Here is a 21679-nt window from a genome sequence, read left to right as displayed (position 1 = left end):
TTCTTCTGCACACACACACACACACACACACACACACACACACACACACACACACACACACACACACACACACACACACACACACTGTACTACATGTGTTGGTAACTGTTGCATAAAAGCCATAACGCCCTGAAGGTGTTCTTCTTCTGTGATTATGTGTACTTTACCTCTGCCAGCGCTGCTTGGCTGCAGCTTGTACCTCGTTGCATCACCGCCGAACCCTTTATCCAATGAGATCGCAGCGTCTCTGGTGTTGTTACCACACTGAGACAGTCAAACACTTCCTGTCTCTCTCTGATTCGCTCATCCTCCCTCTTTCCCTTCCTACCTTTCCTCCTTATTTCCTTACCTCGCCTCTCTGTCAGACATGATCATTCTAGCATCACAGGAGTGTTTTACATCTCTTCTCTGGGTGCTGTGACCTCTGACCTTTTGCTTTTTTTTTTACTTGTAATGTTGCTGATCTAGGAGTTGAAGCTTATTTGACTGTTGCACTTGATGAAAGCAGCAGCTCAAGCCTCCTGCCTTTCCCATCAGGCTTAGAGGCGCTCAGAGGCTCTCTGGCCTTTAGCTCAGTCATCATGACATCACCTCCTGAGTCCACACACACACACACACACACACACACACACACACAGACATTCAAATGCAAGTGCACATACAGTAATGACCTCATGCAAATCCACGCTTGCAGGGACATATTTTTTTCTCTTTCATTCTCACTCTCTTTGTTTTTCTTCCTCTCTCTCTCTCTCTCTCTCTCTCACACACACACACACACACACACACACACACACACACACACCCACGCACCTCATCCAGAAGTATAACCTCATCCTTGAGCCCCACCAGCCTCCAGGGTTACAGTACTATATGATACGGATCCAAACTGGAGCACATTTCCAGGGAGCGCTCTCCACACACGCACACACACACACACACACACACACACACACACACACCTCCCCAGCACCCCCCAGGCAGTGAAATCTACACTAGAGGAAGGAAGGCGGTCGTATCATAAAGCATAAACCATATGATTGGCTAAAACCTCTGACCTCACTCTCTCACTTCGCCACCGGCCACAGTGTCACCGCAGTGTCACACACACACACACACACACACACACACACACACACACACGCACACACACGGCCATCTTTTTGTCTCTCATGCACACACCACATACAGAACCTTTCTTACGCTGTGTGTATTTTTCTTGCACACTAGCACACACACAAGTTTGTATTACTGTACTTGTGAGGACTTTTCATTGACTGCATTCATTCCCTAAACCCTAACATTAACCTTTTCAACTAAATCTAATCCTAATCTTAATCCTAATCCTAATCTTAACCATAAACCCAGGCCCTAACCCTAAATTAGCGTCTTGAAAAGGTGAGAACGGGAAAAATATCCTCACTTTGTAGGATTTTCCTCATCTTTCCTTCCTTGTGAGGACATTTGATCCCCAAGAAATACAAGAACACACACACACACACACACACACACACACACACACACACACACACACACACCTAATCATACATCATGCTGAAGACATTTCCTGGTTTTAATACAGAGCTCTGCTGAGGACATCATGGCCAGCAGCCCCGAGTCACTTCTCTTCACCGACTAGGCACACTGTTACACACACTCTGAGTATTCTGACCTCATCCTCTGTGTGTGTGTGTGTGTGTGTGTGTGTGTGTGTGTGTTTCTCCTCTGGCTGTGTAGACAGCATTGCGTGTGTCTGAAGCCAGCGATGACATTATGGTTTATCTATGCAAATGATCTGGTGCAGCCATGCAGTGTTCATGGTGAGGTGAGAGAGTTTACAGACAAATACAGGAAAAGGAAGAGATGCAGAGTGGAGAACACTAAATACACAATTTGATTTTTAAAAATTGGGTATTTAAAGTGATAATTTGCAAGAATATCCTTAGTCTCCATCTTTGTCCCTCAGCCTCATTGCTATGGTGTTTCTGCACTGCTCTTCCCACAGATCACCTGTCAATCAAACAGTGTGGGCGGAGCTTGGATTCTCTGTTGATGCAGTTTGAGTTTCTCTTGTCTGTTCAGTCATGGTGGCTATCGCTGCTCATGCTGCCTGGTGTTGTGTTTGTGCAAAGTTTTATCTTCTTTAATGTTAGCAGACTCTCTCTCTCTCTCTCTCTCTCTCTCTCTCTCTCTCTCTCACACACACACACACACACACACTGAGGTGTCACTGGTCTGGTCTGGGCAGCGTTTATCTGAGAGGAAGAGGTCGAGCTACTGGTGACCTCATCTTCCCTAGACAAACACACACACACACACACATACAATTCAGACATTCAGACACTGGCACACATGCACACACACAGCCTGACTTTCTTTTCCACACAAATTCCACCTGACAAACACAGAAACACACACAGAAACACACACACACACCCCTAAAGTGAAAACCTCCCCTACAGCTCAGACTCTCCTTCTCTGTGTTTGGGCTCTAAGAACAAACAGGTATTTCAAAGCTCACGTGTTACATAAAGCATGAAGGACTGAGATGAAAACCCCCGGCTTCTCTTTAAAACCTTCGTTCAGTTCGTCTCGGATCGTCGCCGTAAAACCCGAAGCCCTTCGGTGCCTTCACAGGAGCGGAGAGCATCCAGAGGCCGGTCAGTCAGGTGCAGACACACTGACGATACATTTAATCCCAGAAGAAGAAAAGTCTGTCTGGTAAATTAACTGGAGAATGCAGGGAGGAGATTAGACACACACACACACACACACACACAAAACACATAAAACACACACAAATGAGGTATGAATGCTAAGAGGAAACATTATATTGGCTTTTGGTGTGTGTGTCAAAGCCACGCCTTCACACACACACACACACACACACAGGCTAAGGTATGACTAACAAGGGGGAATATCATGGCTTCAGGTGTATATAAAACACAGGCACATGTATACACACACACACACACACACACACACACACACACAGTCCTTCCTAGCATTATTAATAAAACAGAGTTATATAAGAGTGTGTCACTGCTGCCTGAGGGAGCTGAGAGTTAAAGGAGAGATTAGATGTTAGATGACTTTTATCATCCAGTCACACAGGAAGCAGGAAGTGTGCGGTCTGGAGCGGGAGGGGTGGGGGGGTGAACTTTGACCTCCAGTCAGTGACCATGAGGCCACCAATATGAAGAAAAACATTAGTCATATTTTCATATTTTTGTTTTTCTTTAAAAGACCCCATCATCTTTACCTCATAAACATTTACACTACCAGTCAAAAGTCTGGACACACACACTTTTCTTTATTTTTTTTTAACTATTTTTCACATTTTAGAATAACAGTAAAGACATTATGCAGTGACCAAGAAAGTGTTAAACAAATCAAAACTATCTTATATTTTTATCAGATTGAGCATTACTATAAAAACAATACTGCTACAGTTTAAGTTGAATTATATTTGTGAACTTTTTAAAAAATGGCAAAAGAGTGAAATACGCCTTTTTGGCACAAACATTGTCTCAATACAGCCATGCAGAATATGGGCGTATGTAAGTAAACAATTGTAAAACACGTTCATTTTAATACAAATCTAGCAATTCCACTTCAATCAACACTGAAATATAAAACAAGATCAGAATGAATATCTTTATCTTGAAGTAATGCTCAGAAACTTTCACCAAGACCTTTAAAACTGTAGCTACATGGAACATATCAAATTGATTGATACATTTTTTCTGTTAAAAACTTTTAATAAACCTTTTTAATAAACCTCTATAGACATAAGAAACTACTTTTGATTCTAAACTACTACTTTTTTTTTCTTTTGCTAGTATAATACATGTTTGTATGTGTCCCGGGACACATCACTTACTGATGTGTCCCGGGACATTCAAAGACCTGTAAAACTCCTCATAACACTGAGGGAGAACTTCAGCTACCAGCAGTCTCACTATCAGAGCTCATCTTGACCAGTTCACACTCCTAACATTATAAAATAACATTTTGTATCTATAGGCCTAACTATTTCATGGGAATATTAACATATTTACATTCATCTAATATTGACCTAGAATATTAATTAGGATATGAATAGGATACTAAAAATGATGTGATCATGCTGCCATGCTAGCATTGCTTACGTCAGCATGCATTTTGAGTTGACCTAAGTACTGTTAGAATCCTCTACCCACAATGCTCAGTGTCAAAAGTGAGGTTTTGCTAGGTGTCAAAAGGGCGTAAGTGCAGTTACGCCCTTTTGGCAGCAAACAAAACCCTATTTTTACTGTTACGGCTTTCAGTTTTTGTTTAATTAAAACTTATGGGTCATGATTTCAGTTGTGTCCTTTTGGCGCTGAAAAGATCTCACTGATACCTTTCAATTGATATATAATATTCATATTCACCCAAAATCTCACTTATGCCCCTTTGGCTCCAAGCCCTCGATTTATATTTGTCTGAGAAATACATTTTAAGCATTTAAGCAGAAGCTTAAGAGAGAGAGAGAGAGAAAGAGATGGGGGGGGGGGGGGGAGGGGGGGGGATGATGGGGTGAAGGGTGAAAGAGGACGGGAGGGCAGCCCAAAAAGAGAAAGATAAACATAGAGGGAGAGCGACAGAGAGAATGAAAAAGGGGAAGCGGGAGAGAGAGTTCCAGCTGTTTGTCCAGCTGTTATACTCAGGGTGTCTCCTTGCAGATGTGTGTGTGTGTGTGTGTGTGTGTGTGCAGGTGAGGTCATTGTTGTATCAGTGACTAAGACCTGATCCTTCACTTCACTTATCCTTCACTTCCCAGCCTGCCTGGTGTAGGGATTCTTGGAATCAAACTTTTGTGTGCGTGTGTGTGTGTGTGTGTGTGTGTGTGTGTGTGTTTGCTGCATTTACACATATATAACTTTGTATTAAAGCTTCATCCAGGAGCAGCAGTTAAGATGTTGTCAGCTGTGAATGATGCAGACCGTCGCTGAGCCAATCAATAACAAATGTCACCTTGTTTTGAGCTGTGGTTGCAGCGTCTCCCTTTGGGCCAATCAGTGTCGTTTTGAGAATGGAGACGCATCATCCCCCCAAATTTAATTAAAACCCGATCAGTCGTGTCTGAGATATCACATGACGGACGAACAAAGTGTCAAACAGATGGAGACCGAACCACAGTCTGTCTGATTCATGATGGGAGACAAAATGAAGGCGGATCCACTATGCTGATGTTCTGATTGGCCACCAAGCTAGATATGGATGATGATGACACACCCATCAATATTCTCCATTCAAGCTGAACTGGGCAACTTCGCATGCTGCTGGCCCAAGCAAGTGGTCATTTTTTTTTTAATTTAAGGACTTCAATACCCAGAAATCCTGTGCAGTGAGGTCAGTGAACTGCTCACAGCCGGCCAGTCTGTGATGCTTTTATACCAAAGAAACCAGGAAAGGAGAGAGGAGAAGATCTAACTCTAACTTTAACTCTAACTTCTCTGCTGCTGTTTAGGAGACAGTTTGGATTTCACTCTGAAGTTTCGATTCGTCACTTTCAGCGGGCGGGGATTTGGGCAAACAGAGCAAATCTGCAGCGTCTCAATTAGAGGACATGGGACGCTCTTTGTGATACAGACTGATACGACGGGTGGATTTTTACATCTAAATCTTGCCTTGTGCAGCTTTAATATTCATGCTGGACATTAGTATGCGGCGTTGTGCTGCGCTCCCAGTGGCTGTCGGTGAATAAACTCTGTTCATTGTACTCCGGCCTCTTTATTGTCTTCCCAAAAGTCAACATTTCTCCCCGCAGAGTCCAGCGCCTTAACAGAAATGGCGCTCAATTTATCAACATCACATGACACACAATGGAGCCATTAGCTGCTCATCCATCAGGTTCAATGGACGGCCGGCTCAGCTGTCAATCACACATTCAGGAGGGAGGGATGTGCGGAGAATACGGAAGATGTCGTCTTTTTCAGAGCGAGGAGATGTGAAAGAGGCTTTACGGGAATGTTTGACTGTGTGTGTGTGTGTGTGTGTGTGTGTGTGGGCTCTTCTGACAGGAGTATTTCCTGGATGTGTATGAACAAAGCGGACGGAGGAGGGTGTGGAGGGTTGATCAGCTCAACAGGAGTTCTTGAGACTTGCTCTTTTGCTCTGTAATGGTCTTAATCCCAGTTAGACTTAATGGGGGATCTGGTAAATCCACATCACACACTGATCTTTTACTCCTTCTCTGTCCTCCTGCAGCCTGTGACATAATGTTAGGAGAGCAGTTAGCAAGGGTTAGTGTTGAGTTATGATGCTGGGTGGTAGAGTTGAACAATTAATAAAAAAAAAATTCAAAATCACAATATAAACTTCTACAATTTCCAAATCTCAGAGGCTCAATTCATTTCTTCAGAGAGAGTTTGGTCCAAACTGGATTTGTGAGCTGCAGGTAATCTTTGGTCCATGAATCAAAACCTTTCATCAGACTCAATCTCAATAAATCCTGCACACTCACATCTACATTTTTTTTTTAACAAAATCACTTTTCTTTCAACAATTTTAAAGTTCTGAAATTGTTTTGACGAGAAAATCTTGTGAAATCTTGTCAAAAATAATCACAATTAAGATTTTTTGTCAATATCTTTCACCCCTACTGGGCGGGTCACATCTCAAGGACAGAGACTGGGGATTGAAAACTCATTCAAACTTTCTGGAAAAGAAACATGGAGGAAACACGTCGGAAGAGTGACAACAAAACAGAAGATTTAAATGTTTCCTGGATGTTGAAGTTAAGCTGTAAAAGGGAAAAAAAGATACAAAATTTAGCATATTCTTCTGGGAAGAAGAGATGATAACGGTACAATCATTGATTTTTTTTTGGTTGTCACTCTTCCAGCATGGTGCGGCGACTGAAAACTCATTGAAACTTCCCGGCAGAGAAAAATGGAGGAAGACGAATAGGCCCCGAAATGTTTGGTTACCAACGGTTACGAGGGACACCAGCCTCTGATGCTGAGGCGCGTCCCACCGGCGTCAGCTCTTAATTGGCTGCATTCATCTCCTCTAATTGAATTCACTCGTTCCCCTTCGGACTCCTTTCTAGACGAGCCAAGAAGACCGACAGAGAGCGGAGCGTCTGCTAGTAGTTAATTAATTACGTAACTATATCGCTTACGCAATGTAACTGGAAAGACTTTAGGCTATGAGAGCAGAGGAGAGACCAACTCCAAGCTCCTCTGGCTTCCAGCAAATTACAAACTTGGACAACTACGCGTGTGTGTGTGTGTGTGAGTGTGTGTGTGTGTGTGTTTATGGGTATAAGGAAGAGCGTAAGCAGGTATGTGCAGGTATGAAAGAAAGAGTGTGTATGTAAGAAAGAGAGAGAGAGAGTAAGCGGATGTGTGTATGCCTGAGAGAGAGATAACCGAAGAGTGTGTGTGCATGTTTCAGTATGTGAGAGAGAGAGAAAGAGAGCGAGATAGAGAATGTGTGTGTGTGCGTGTGTGTAAGTGGAGATCGAGGTCTTTTATCTCGCGGCGAAGTGTAAACAGGAAAGGATGGAGCTCGCAAACTATTTCCTCTTCCTCCAAAAACTCCCCTCCCCTCCATCCGTCCATCAGCCGGCGGCTCATACTGACACCATTCAGAGTATGAGTGTATTTAACAGTAGAGTATGTAATAGAGAATTTCGATAAAATATTTTTCGGGATATTTAAATCCTGTCGGCCCGAGTGTTTTGAGGGAACAGTTCACCCCAAAATGAAAATCCAGTCATTAGTTACTCACCTCATATCCGTTAAAACTCCACTTAATTTTGTGCGAAAACCACAGTCAGCTTCCCCCAAACTATTGGAAGTTTTACAGCCAAAAAAATGCAAGAAATGTCCATCAAATTTCTCCAAATAGTGTTCTGTAGCCAAACAAAAACACTGTGGGGTCCAAAAGGTCGATATTTACCTCGTTATCTTTTAGATTTTCCTCGCTGACGAAGCTTTGCGGCAACAGTTGCGTGCCTAGTCGCTCTGGAGGTAGTAGTAAGGAAAGTACAGGAGATAATGAGGTAAATATTGGACTTTTGGACCCACAGTGCGTTTGTTTGGCTGCAAAACACTTGGATTCTGCTGCAGAAGCTGTTTGGAGAAATTTTATGCACTTCTAATGCATTTTTTGGAGCTATACAAAGATGGCTCCGTGCCTTAAATGGTTTGGAAAAAAGGCTGAGATGGAAGTGTGGGGGCTAACTCTTAAGAGGAGTTTCGAGTGACATGAAACTTAAACTATTCCTTTAAGTTTAATTTATTTTAACCATCATAGAATCCTTCTTTTTACATGCTTGCTGTAAATCTGCTGCACCGTTAATTCACCCGCTACAGGAATCCTATAGTGCTAATGCAGGATAGACAGTAGTGTTGGGGGACTTTCACAATGCATATAGTGTCACTGTAGTTTTGGTAAAAAAAAAAAAAGTGGTGTGAGTCTGTAAAAAGACTTGAAGGGACAACAGACGACTTTCCCTTAACCAAATGTGTGTGTTTTTGTGTGTGTATTGGTTTATTGTGTGATGATCTTGCAGTTGTGATCCTATGACCGGCATTCCCACCCTAAGCTGTTAAACAAAAACAAAAAAATAAATTTCATGATTATTCAAGTTCGTGTTTTCGCCTGCCCCGAGACTTTCCAGCCACAGTCTCATCTGCTTGTATTTTTCATGCTTTATTTATCCAGGGAATGTTTGCTGAACACATATATGGGATTTCTCAGTAACACCCTGCTTCACACTCAGCTCCACCGCAGTCTCCTACTGCTGGCCGCTGAATAGTTGGAGGTTTAGTGCCTTGCTCGTGGACGCCTCAGCGGTGTGTACTGTGGGACTTTCTCATTCACATTCCTTCCCCAAACAGCTATTAAGGGATTCAAACTGGCAGCGTTTTGGTCACAAGCCAGCTTCTCTCACCTCTGGGCTACCACCACTCCCATTTGGCTAGCTGATAGATATTTGGTTAACCTCACGAAGCCCCCAGGATCAACTCCGCTCTGTTTCACTAGCTTACCACCGCCGGGGCCGAGAGCGCATTAGCACCACGGGACGTTATTCAAACATAACACCTTTAACTTGGATTACCACTGGGAGGGTGTTAGGGCATGAAATGTGCCTGGCAACGTCTGAGGAAACGAGCTAAATCTGAGTAAACACTGAAATTATCTAATGAATTGGGGGTTTTATGCCAAGAGCTAATGAGTCAGAGTTAGTGGTTAAAGTTAATGCCTCAGCTTTGGTTTATTGGCAGCAGGTAGCGGCTGTGGGGAAGCTGCAGCCTCGAGGCTGGAGAAGTCAAGAGATAAAAAGCAGAAGAAATGACTTTAATTCATATCTCCCAACCTGACAAAAGGGATTGTTAGTGCAGGTTGGAAGTATTTACAGCAGTATAAAAGCATTTATGGGTATTATTTTGCCTGATATGAAATCTAAACCAGAGCCATGATCTTTGGCCTTAAACACATAAAAAGGAGTTACTGCTGACTTTGACGGGTAGAAATGGGCTTGAGACCAGAAAGCTGCCAGTTTGAATTCATCAGGGAAAAAATATGGAAGGGGAAAGTAAACAAGCTTCTCTTCTCCTTCAGCACTACCCACACAACCCAAGGTACTATCAAGTTCAACAGCACTTTAAGTGCCTTGCTCAAGGGCAGATTGACTGTAGTTGTTGAGGGAGGAGAGCGTTATTTTGTTCAGTTTCCCCTCCAACAGTCCAGGGATTCAAATCAGTGACCTTCAGTTCACAAGCCCGCTTCTTGTGAACTGAAGGGAATCAAAAGAGTATCACGAGAAGTTCATTGTGTGTGTGTGTTTGTCTGGGTTTTGTCCTCCAGGGAGAGCTGCCTGACGCCGGTCAGCCCCGAGTCGTGTCCCCTGGTCCAGGCCTTCCTGGCTGGGTGTCCCGGCCGGCTGTTCCTGGGTCACGCCCACGCCCAGCTGAAGACCGGCCTGCAGACCCAGGAGAGACACCTCTTCCTCTTCACTGACGCTCTGCTGGTCGCCAAGGCCAAGTGAGTTCCCCTCTGTGGGTCTGTGTGTGTGTGAGAGAGAGAGCCAGCGCAGGAGTGTGAGAAACGACAGAGAGGGAATGAAAGAATGTGTTTGTTTGTGTTTGTGTGTGTGTGTGTGTGTGTGTGTGTGTGTGTGTGTGAGAGAGAGGGGAAACAGTGAGATGAAGCAAAATGGAAACAGGCAGACATAAACAGGAAAAAAGGGAGAGAAACAAAAGACAGAAAAGCAACATTACATCTGTTCCTACTTTTTTCTGTAACCATGGAAAAAAAATGATTCTGCAGCGGACTGATGGAACCACATGCTCCTGCTATCCCTCCCTCCATGCCTCCTTTCCTCACTCCCTTGCTTCCTTCACCCCTCCTTCTTACCTCCCTCCCTCCCTCCCTCCCTCCCTTCTTCCCTCGTTTCTTTCTTCCCAGTCTATAATTATTTCCCAGCCAATTAAATCCATATGAAGCCTGGCTCAGATCAAAGCCACACTAGGCTGCCCTGGGCCTGCATGGGGTTCCCCACCCAGTGGACAAACTGCAACTACACACACACACACACACACACACACACACACAGATACAGTTATGTCCACCCACACGTTTGTGCTAAAATACACATGCTAACATACAATCATACATTCCCAGACGCTGTAAGTAAACACGCTACAGACATATAAATTTCCCTCCATACATACAATGTGCCATACACACACACACACACACACAACATAGAAACACACACATGCACACACACGGGCGCACTTACGCTATTGAAGTGCGCAAACACACACATACATGCACTTACACACAAAACATGAACACATACACATGCATACACAGAGACAGACTTATGCTGTGTGCACTTATGTACTTTTACGACCCAAACACACACACACACACACACACACACACACACACACACACACACCCCTCAGCGCAGACACAGCAGGGCCTCTGTGGTCTATCCTGGGAGTCATGTGCCAGTGGGCGGAGCTGACCCGTCCAGCAGAGAGAGCACAGGCTATAATTGGCTTTATTACATTTTGGCTGAACACAGTGCGTGTTAGAGGAATGTGTGTGTGTGTGTGTGTGTGTGTGTCTACGTATGTGTATTTGAGAGAGAGAGGGATAGCAAGAGAGAGAAAAATAAGTTCATTGATGTGTCTGTGTGTGTGTGTGTGTGTGTGTGTGTGTGTGTGTGTATGCCTGCACACATCCATGTAATAGCAGGGAGAGTATGTATGGATTCCACATGTGTGCTTTTGCAATTCCTCCCTCTATAATCACAGATCTAGTGGTGGACAAATACACTTCAACTTCGTTTACCCATTTTTTCCTCTGGAAATAGACTTCAGCCCAATCTTTTAGTACGTCTATTCTATAAATGGTTCCTTGAAGAACTCCCAAATGTTAGAGGTTTGTGGAAGTACACTCTGAAAAGTAAAAGGTAGGTAAAAAGTAAAAAATTAAGTCAGATTGCAACTATAGGGGACCCCAGTAGGTTCCTTGTGGAACTCCTTGATAAGGGATCCTTCAGGCTTCATGAGCCCTGATGGTGCTTAAAGAACCCTCTAACATATCGTGTCTGTCGGGTGAAAACCTCGTAACTCCAACCTTGGTAATTTACATATTTTAGCTTAAATTGAAGGATTACATGCTCCTCTATGGGTTGAGAAAGTTCTACGACCCCTGGACTGATGAAACCTTTTCAAAACCACATGGATAAACAGAAAAACGCCTGGTCGTCAAGCTAAAACAAGGCTGTTTTTCTTAGTTCCTGAAAAGTTGACATTTTGGAGATACAAGGTTTTCACCCAACAACGATATATGGGTGCTCCAGTGGAAACCCAAAGGTGCTTATTGGCTTCCTTTGGAGCTAAGAAGAGCAGGAGAAGGATGATTTTACATTTTTCATCAAGGAACCTTCTGGGGTTCCACTATATGGTTGGAATCTGAGGAGCTCCTAAAGGTTCCTTGAAGCCCATGTTGAAGAACCCTCCCCTGCACAGTGTATTACCATGTAGCGCTGTGTGTGTCCTGCAGGTCTCCAACACATTTCAAGCTGAAGGCCCGGGTCAGAGTGTGTGAGATGTGGACGGCCGGCTGCATGGAGGAAGTGTGTGAGGGAAGCACCAACCCAGAGAGGAGCTTCGTCATGGGCTGGCCCACCTGCAACTGTGTGGCCACCTTCAGGTACACACACACACACACACACACACACACACACACCGTGAGGAACTTTCAATAAGGGGAATACTCAGCAGGTAAACTGTTGTTTCCTTAAAATGCAAAGATAGAAGATGATTTCAATCATTTGAAAAAAAGAGGAAGGAGTCCATGCAACTTCACTTCCCCTCAAATTACCCTCTGGACACACACACACACACACACACACACACAGTATCTATGCTTGCTCACAGGTGGTCATACCTACACACAGTATATCCTCGTTGCATGACTCTTATTCATGCCCATAACACAAACCTCTCGCTCTAAAACGCCTCTGTAAGTCGCTCCAGCATACTTCTAAATGAGTACACTGTGTTCTGAGGCGTACATGTACATTACTGAAGGGAACTAAAACTGAACACGCAACCACACAAGCCATAAATCCTTAAGCTGAACCGCAGCGAAAGAAGTGTTCCCAGTCGTAAAAGCCCCTCGTCCCACCACAGCCTGATTGGAGCGAGCAGAAAACCACACACACACACACAGATGAGTACACAAATACATACGTGCATACAATCGCACCTGTATGTGGGCACACACACAGATTCATACTGACACACACACACACACGCCACACACCCATTACGTGTCCCGACAGCAGGAATTCAGTGGCAGCCTGGGGGAAGTCTGCAGTTTTAGCCGGAGGGAGTTACGTAACAAGGAAAATAGATGGTTATCGAACATGATTTCCTCTTATTATGTTTTATCGCTCTCTTTACCCCTCTTCAGCTCCGTGGAACACAAGGACAAATGGCTGGCGCTCATCAAAAGGTAACCGGCTGGGCGTACCAGATGCTACTTGCTCTGTAATGATTTGTGATTGTATGATTTGAAATCAAATTCCCCTCATGGGACAATAAAGATTTAATTTAAATGAGATTGAAGGGATTTAATTGAATCAACAATCACAGTCTGAATGAATGAGAATCAACTGACACGTTAAATCATAAAATGTCAACTTCTGTGATACAAGTTAGCTAATTTTCCTCACAACTCTTTTGCTAAGGAGAATTATTTGGTTCAAGAATATTTACAAACCCCTCGAGACGTGATATCTGACATGCGTGCATTAATTCCCGATGTTAGTCTCCCACATGGGCCAAAGGAGCTCATTTATATTCGAAGCTTGTTTTTATTTTGACGCTGACCTCCTTCTTCCTTCCTCTCCTCTCTCCCCTCCGCTCAGTCGGATAAACGAGGAGAAGGAGAAGGACGACCCCAAGACCATTCCCCTCAAGATATTCGCAAAGGATATTGGGAATTGTGCATATGTAAGTGTCTTTTCTTTCAATTCATCCTGCCTCAGTCTCTCTCTCTCTCTCTCTCTCTCTCTGTTTTTAATTATTTTTGTCATCATGTAGGCGCAAAAATGTGTATGTTGAATGACTGATTGATTGGCTGATGCTTTATCAATCCATAACAGGGTAATTCATGATGTTACCAGCAGCACAACATTTATATTACCACACAGTCTACTGCATATTTCCATAAAGTTTCATAAATATATGTTTCCACCAGGCCAAGACGCTGGCGGTCAGCAACACTGACAGCACCACCGACGTCATCCGCATGGCTCTGCTGCAGTTCGGCATATCGGTGAGTTTGAGTCACACTTTACTTGGAGAGTCCGATGCTGATATGCAACTTACTATAGTGTGACTGTAACGTGTCACCAGAGTTTCAGGTGTGAGAAGTAGCCTAAAGATATTAAATGTCTGGGTTCGGGTTAGTGTTTGGGTTACAGTTTGTAGAGATGCAGCAAATAGGCAAGTGAAGCTTTGTGGAAAATCAACTTTTTGTCGCCTGATAGTGGAGTATCGATACTGGACTATCCAAATAAAGTACTGTAGGAAACCCATGAGGAATAGGATACTCAGAAAATCCAGAAAACAGCCAGACTTGGTCTCAGTTTATTATTTTTTAATTGGATTCATCAGTTTAATGTGTTTAAACCTTCATCAGAGCACCATGGAAACTCACCTGCTCTACATTTAAAGTGTTTCTGTAGTTTGGGTGATGTGTGTGTGTGTGCGTGTGTGTATTATTGCTGTTGCTGTATGAATCTAGTATCATTGAAAGTCTCAAACCTCTTTGTTGCTGCTCTCTCTCTCTCTCTCTCCCTCCCTGCAGGGTTGTGTTAAAGACCACCAGTTGTGGGTGAACTCCAGTAAGGACGAGCCTCCATACCCTCTCATAGGTGAGTCCACCTGTCATAGACATTAGTATCAAAGCCTTGCTATTATCAAAGCTGGAGACTTTTAGTTTTAATCCCAAACATCAGGGAAAACTTGGCCAAGGGAAGAGAATGAGAAACACTTTCCTCTCCCTTTTACTACCATCAAGCTGCCCTTAAGCAGAAATCCTATTCAAGTAGAAGTACTGTTACTTTGCTGATATTTTACTTAAGTAGAAGTAAAAGTAAAAAAGTGTCTGATTTAAAATGTCCTCAGAGTAAAAGTTCCTGAGTTCCTCTTTAGAACAGAGATCGTTGTTAGCTGTGATCTTTTCCATGTGATTCTAAAAGGAGAGAGGTCAGAGTTCAAACTAGATTCTTTTCACTGGAAACATTAGAAACGACAAAATAAAGTGCAGAAACAAAGTAAAGTCAGATTCCTCTTCTCACTGTGAATGGATCCACAGTTTGTCAGTTTACGTCGATCCAGTTTCTGCTGCTGATGGAGAGACACAAGATCTGGTCTGTGATGGACGGGATTTAAAATGGACTGCAGGAAAACATATTTAAATAAAAGTACACAAAAAAGCTACTCAATTACAGTGACATGACTAAATGTAATTAGTTACTTCCATCCTTGCCTAGTCATTCCAGGTGTAAATGTGTGAAACTGTAAGGATGTGAAGCAGGCCAATGCTGAAAACCAGCATGCATGCTCAGTAAAATCCTCCCTGGATAAATAAAGGTTCAACAGAAACCTCCTGCTTCATTCCCCCCCCAGGATGAATAGTTTGGGAAATCGTGCGGCACTAATGCAGGGTGGCTCCACAGCGGGAGGGGGGGCACTACTGTACAGACATTAGTGGCACACCAACAACTTCACATCTGGGAGCATTTTTAGCTTTTTTTTTTTCTTAACCAACCTTTACAGCCTTTTCATGACTTCCGGTTGCCATTTTCTTTTATTCTGGAGTCTTTAAAGATCTGTTGAACTCCATTCCTCCAGGATAAAACACCAAAATCAGTGATTCTGTGATCTGTTGCTCCGGTAGAGGAGACTGGAGAATTGTGGGGTTTTTTTTCTCTCTCCATTCACTGCCATTGTATGGAGGAACAGTCTGAAAATCACACTTCTAGCACATAATCAGACTGTTCCTCCAGACAACGACAGTGAATGGAGAGAGAGAAAAAAACACAATTCTCCAAGTTCAACATCACTTTAAGTTCATACTGAAATCCTAACAGCCCGACTCCAGACTGTTGCTTCATCGTTGCATCATCATTTTAGGCGGTACACATTCACATTCCTCCCAAATTTCTATTAGATTTTTTTGCACTAACTCCATGTCACACACTCAGACACAGGCATACCAGACCCACGACCTCTAACCTTTTGACTCTGAAATCTCACCCAGGCCACGAGTTTCCCTTCAGCATTAAGATGAGCCACATCCGGGACGGGGGGAGCAGCGGTGGAGGAGGAGGAGGAGGAGGAGGAGGAGGAGGAGGGGGGAGGGATCCGGCGAGTCCCACAGACTGTCCCGGGGTGCTGCTGCTGGACCAGTGTCTCCCTCCTGACACCCAGTGCCAGTTCATCCTCAAGCCCAGCAAGGTGGCTCCGGGACAGGCTCCGCTTATCGGTAAGACGGCCTGTCTGGGCATTAAAGGGACGGTCAAACCACTTCAAAATATTAATTTTCTTATTCTGTATCACTCTTGAGTTCTATGTCCATCATCCACCAAGATCTGAGCGTTCTTAAAATTCAATAATTGCAGCCTCTACGCTTCTCCCAATAATTAATCAGTAACATAGCCTGAAAATGAAAACCTGCACCAAGGCAGCACTTAGTGTTTGTGGAGCTGAACAGGATGATAAGCACCGTTCTGGTGGTTTGCACATGGAACCAGTAATCTTTTCGGGACCGGAGGAAGTTTCACGACCCGCGAGCCTTGGAGCCCCAGTCAAAAAACCTAAGGTGTAATTTGAAACAACGCTCGGGGGGTCTATCTGGAAACGAGGCTGTTTGGCTTCACGGTGAAAGGTACGAGGTTTGCCTTCCTCAGCAGGGGGAGCTGAGGTTCTCCTGGTAGGTGGTCGGTCTGTTAGGAGTCCAAACATAAATCTAATCCCATTCAAACCACAGGGAGAAATATCAGAGCGCTGAGGCAGAATACAGAACCGAATCAGAATCAGAGACTGAATTACCTTCACTTACACCAACAAGTTCACTTTGTTGGAGCTTGTTCTTGATACTCACTCTTGAGTGGGGTTGATTTTCCCTGAATCAATCTCTAGTGACTGACGTATCTGAACCAATCACTAGTGACCGACGTATCTAAACCAATCACTAGTGACCGATGTATCTGAACCAATCACTAGTGACTGACGTATCTAAACCAATCACTAGTGACCGACGTATCTGAAACAATCACTAGTGACCGACGTATCTGAACCAATCACTAGTGACTGACGTATCCGGCCGCTACATCCATGGTTAGCCAGACATTTACCAACTGCATCAAGAATGTTGTCGATTTGACAAAAATATTGTTTTTGCAAAGACAGTCTGTTGGTTGATGGGGTGATTTCAACAAATATTATTCTGCCGAAAAACCGTTGCACGAACGGTTCAAAGTTTAGTCCCACCCACAAAGCTTCTGATTGGCTCGATTGTTTCTCTGAGGGAGAGCAAGCCGCTAACGAGGGAAGCATCAGACTCTCTGAAACGCTCGACAAAATCTGAAGAGTAGAGGGGCGAGATTCAGGAGTCTGGAACCAGGCTACAGTACAATGCTCAGATGTGAAAACACATCGATGGGGGGAACAAGAAGAAGAAAACAAAACAACGAGAACGGTGGGAAAGGAGACGGAGAGGAGAAGGGGTTAGGACGAGGGTTAGGACCAACACAGAGGCAAAGTGAGGACAAAGAGGCAGAAACCCCAGAAGGGACGGGAGGAGTGTGAGAATAGGAAGATGGAAACCGAAAAAGAGATGACACAGCTAGTGAGTAAGAAAGAAGGTCAGCGGAGGTGAAGGAAAGGGAAACAGATCAAGAGAGAGAGGGATCGAAATAGGGAGACGGGGGAAGAGTGAGAGAGACGGGAAACTAGAGAGAGAGATGAGGAGAAAAACAAGATGCCGGTAGAGGAAGAGATGGAGATGGAGATGGAGAGAGGGATGGAAAAAAAAGATGAGGAGAAAAGGCCCGGAGGAAAACAAGCAGAAGAGAGAGAGAGTGCGTGTTTTCCAGTCCTGGAGGCTCCAGAGTGCCAACCACAAGCTTCCCCTCAGATTCCTCCGCCTCAAACATAACAGCGTCTTACATAATCGCTCCATACCAGCGCAGCCAGATCGCTCACACCCAACACGACATGTGTGTGTGTGTGTGTGTGTGTGTGTGTGTGTGTTCATGCGTTTATCCTCCATCGATCCTCAAGTCTTTCTTCAATGCCAGAGGGTAGAAACACTCGGTGTCACTATAAAATAAAACTTAAGTGACTTGATGTTTTTTTTTCCAAACTATTCCTCTATGGGATGCTGCAGGATTCGTCCTTTGCTAAATCTATATTTGTGTGTTTAAGTGGGAAAACAGTCCTAAGGCATTGTTGATCGATTCAAAATCAAATCAGCTTTCACTATGAAACCAAACCCCTTAATTTTAGCTCTGAAATGTCCTTAATTTCTCATTACATAAACATTAATTATCCGTTAAAAATAACACAGCTTTAAAAAAAGTAAGGTTAGTATCATGGGTTGATAAGGGGTGTATTCATGGGTTGGTTCACGGAGACACTAGAAATTAAGGGATTTTTCATGTCTTTTGTGCAGGTTTACAGGTTATTAATGCGTTATTAATGGAAAGTTTCTGCCTCCCTGAATTTCACATTAAATTAGAAAGTAAGCCGTCAAACATTAAGAGGTGTTTAAGGTGGTTTTGATGGGGTCTCCTCCATTAATAACTCCCTTAACTCATTTTAAGGGGATTTTTTGCATAGATTAAGAGGTGAATTCATGTAAATGTAAGGGTATTTTAAGGGATTACTGGTTCGTAGAGTTTATTGGCATGACAGGAAAGACACCTTTGTTGCCAAAGCAATACAGTTCTTCAATTAACCAATTGCAAACATTAACCAATAGCTTTCAGTACATAACCAATAATCCATCAATATCAACACTTATATCAACAGTATAACTAAAAGCCTTAAGCCTCATCAAACTTTGCTGCCAGTAACGTGGATTCCTCATGTTCTCCAAATGGAAACTTCTGTTCTTGTGGGAGGAAACCAAAGTTTGACGATCACACCAAGACATTTTGATCTAAAGGCTTCTGCTTAAATGCTTGAAATTAGTTTCTTAGACAAATATAAATAGTGAAGTTGATCCTATGTATGAATTTCTTTCCAAAGCCTTTGCCTTTCCGTCAAGGCAAAAAATCTAAAATATAAGATAGTTTTGATTTGTTTAACACTTTTTTTGGTCGCTGCATAATTCCATTTGTGTTATTTCATAGTTTTGAAGTCTTTATTATTATTATAAAATATGAAAAATAGTAAAAAATAAAGAAAAATGCGTGTCCAAACTTTTGACTGGTAGTGTATGATCATAAATTCATCGTCTCCTCTGCCATGACATCATCGCTGTTCTCCTCTGGCCAACTTTTTTTTTTTTTATTGGCCGTGAAGAGAAATATTTTGCATCTGTTGTGTAACAAGGCAGCCGAGGTTTACAGGAGGATGACAGCCGGTGCCCACCCAGTCTTGGAGCGCTCTACCTCTCCTTCAGTTCCTCTCTCTCTCTCCCTCTCTCTCTCTCTCTCTCTCTCTCTCTCTCTCTCTCTGTTCTCCCCAGCGAGCTGTAATGACGCAGCGGCTGATTTACAGCTGCGTTGTGTTTTGTTAACGAGGGCCGGCCTGCTGAGAGGTGCCGGAGCGGGGCCAGCAATTATGTTATTGTTGAACTTTGAGGCAGAACGTAATCGGGCATAACGCCACGCCGGATCGTTAAATAACAGGTTTTAATCGGGCAAAGCTCCGGGCAGCTATGTGAGCTATGCTGCATGTCGAGGGGCCTTTTGGGTCCTCCACCCAAGAATCTGCAGTGAGAGGGGAGAGGCCCACCCTACAATACAAATCACATATTACTCCCTAATAACTTAAAAAAATGAATGTAATATAAAGTGGAATGTAACATAAACTTTATTGATTGCTACAGGGAAAAATTGAAGTGTAGGTTGGAGAACAAAGAGTAAAAAAGGCAAAAAATTTAAATGAAATAAAATCCCCTTTTTTTGACATTATCTCCCTTTTGTTTGTAAAATAAAATTGAAGATAGAGTGTCTCCATAATGCTGGTGAATCGTATCGCTTCTCCACAATGGCTCAAATAAAATTCACACTAACATTTCTATTCACACACTGACAGATTTACAGAAGCTCTCAGTTTGCAAACTTACAAATTTACAAATATCAACAATAATTCAGACCAACTCGAGAAAATGTAGCGCTACAACTAGAAAATCATGCTGCAGTACAGTCTGTGAAGTCGCTCTGCTTTTCCTTTTTAACAAGCGTTCCCTGAAGGCATCACAGGCTCGAGCCTCGCTTCTCCTCCTCTTGGTTTTCACTCTTTCACTCTGTCAGTCTGAGTCAGTCTGGATGGAGACACCAGCCGAAACACTCAACAAATATATTTCACTTTAATTGCATTCAAATATAAATGTCGGTTAACTCCAAACTTCACTCTCCATGTGGATTTCTTCTTCAGGTTCTATTTTCTTACTAACTTGCTCTTGTTGAACACGTGCAGTTTGTCAAGTTTCATAACCGCACAAACACACTGAGCGTTATGTCACAGTGAACACACTGATAATGACAGAGCTGCGGACAGACAGTAACACACACACACACACACACACACACACACACGCTCACACACCTCAAATTAAACCGTACTCTCTCAGATGGAAATGAGCATGAGCGCATGTGTCGCTCAAACACTGAATCAATGGCTCTTTCTTCTCCTCTCTCTCTTTCTGTCTCTCTGTCTCTTTCTGTCTCTTTCTCTGTCTCGTTATTATGTTTTCACCCATCTGTCTGTCCGTTAATAAGATATTTCACAAAGTTACAAACAGATTTGTGTGAAATCTGGTGGACAGATCGCTCTTGGCCCGATTAGATTTTGGTGATGATCCAGATCTGGGATTTCTGCCATTAGACAATTGTCATTTTTTAGCCATAACTAGTATGCTGCATTCATGTGCTGGTGGAAAAGTCCAACATTTGGGACTTCCAAATCGGCTGCTAAACAGCGTTGCTTTCACATGCTATTTTGTCGGATCCTATTTTGACCCAGAAGACAAACGATAAACAGACAAACCTTTCGGAGTGTCTTCTAGTTTGACATGTATTACTCGAGCAACAGTAGTGTGATTACAACTGAAAACATCATAACCCCCCCCCCTCCTCTCCTCCCTCCCCCCCCCCCCCACAGAGCCCGGGCAGCAGAAGTCCTTCAAGAGGAAACGGTCTCTGATCAACTGGACGTTCTGGAAGGGCTCCAGCAGCCAGCTGGACGGCCTGCCGCTGTCCCCCACCTCGCTCCCCCCCGCCCCGGGACGGCTGTTCGGACGGCCGCTCTGCTCCGTCTGCTCCCCGGACCACGGCCTGCCCAAGCCTGTCATGGTGAGGGACCCTGGGACCCTGTCTGGAGGGGGTCGAGGGAGGGATGGTTTTGGGGTTGACAGGGTGTTTGAGAATGGGATGTAGGGAGGGAATGGGAAAATGAGGGAATGTGTGTATTTTTAGATGTCAAAATCTATGGTCCTTTAGCTCAGAAAAAGGTTCTTTAGGCTTGAACCAGAGCAGAATCCTTTAGTGGTGCTAAAAAGACTCATTTAAGAATGCATGAAATGTTCCAAATTAAGAGTATTAAAATAACTTTTAAAGAAACACACTGTTCAAACAAATCAGAGGCTTCTTTGAGTCATTACGCTTGAATAACCCTCGTTTTTCTCAGTGTCCACCGGGCTCCTCTTCTCTGAGAGACTATTAAAAACCCATTTGAGGCACAGCACTCTTTCGCTAAAAGTTTAAATATTCTTAAAAGCTGCACTAGGCAAGATTTTTATTTAAAAATCTCCCCCCCCCCCCCCCCCCCCCCCCGCCTCCTCAGGACATGCTGGTGTTCCTGTACCAGGAGGGGCCGTACACCAGAGGGGTGTTCAGGCGCTCGGCGGGGGCCAAAGCCTGCCGAGAGCTGCG

General features: G+C 43.7%; 1 protein-coding gene across 1 annotated transcript in view; it reads left to right on the top strand.

The window, feature by feature from the left end:
* The window catches only part of LOC139912128 (rho GTPase-activating protein 20-like), a 45456-nt gene that overhangs the window by 8290 nt on the left and 15487 nt on the right, over positions 1-21679 (top strand). Inside the window, exons 3-11 of the mRNA XM_071899833.2 lie at positions 9847-10023; positions 12061-12210; positions 12976-13017; positions 13433-13517; positions 13765-13842; positions 14377-14443; positions 15835-16059; positions 20910-21100; positions 21591-21679. The exon at positions 21591-21679 is cut by the window's right edge and continues 76 nt beyond it. Coding sequence (XP_071755934.2) covers positions 9847-10023; positions 12061-12210; positions 12976-13017; positions 13433-13517; positions 13765-13842; positions 14377-14443; positions 15835-16059; positions 20910-21100; positions 21591-21679 — 1104 coding nt within the window. The remainder of the gene's footprint in view (positions 1-9846; positions 10024-12060; positions 12211-12975; positions 13018-13432; positions 13518-13764; positions 13843-14376; positions 14444-15834; positions 16060-20909; positions 21101-21590) is intronic.

Source organism: Centroberyx gerrardi, chromosome 10, assembly GCF_048128805.1.
Source record: "Centroberyx gerrardi isolate f3 chromosome 10, fCenGer3.hap1.cur.20231027, whole genome shotgun sequence".
Classification (NCBI taxonomy): Eukaryota; Metazoa; Chordata; class Actinopteri; order Beryciformes; family Berycidae; genus Centroberyx; species Centroberyx gerrardi.
The sequence above is the reverse complement of the archived record's forward strand: the minus strand, read 5'-3'. Positions and strand labels throughout refer to the sequence as shown.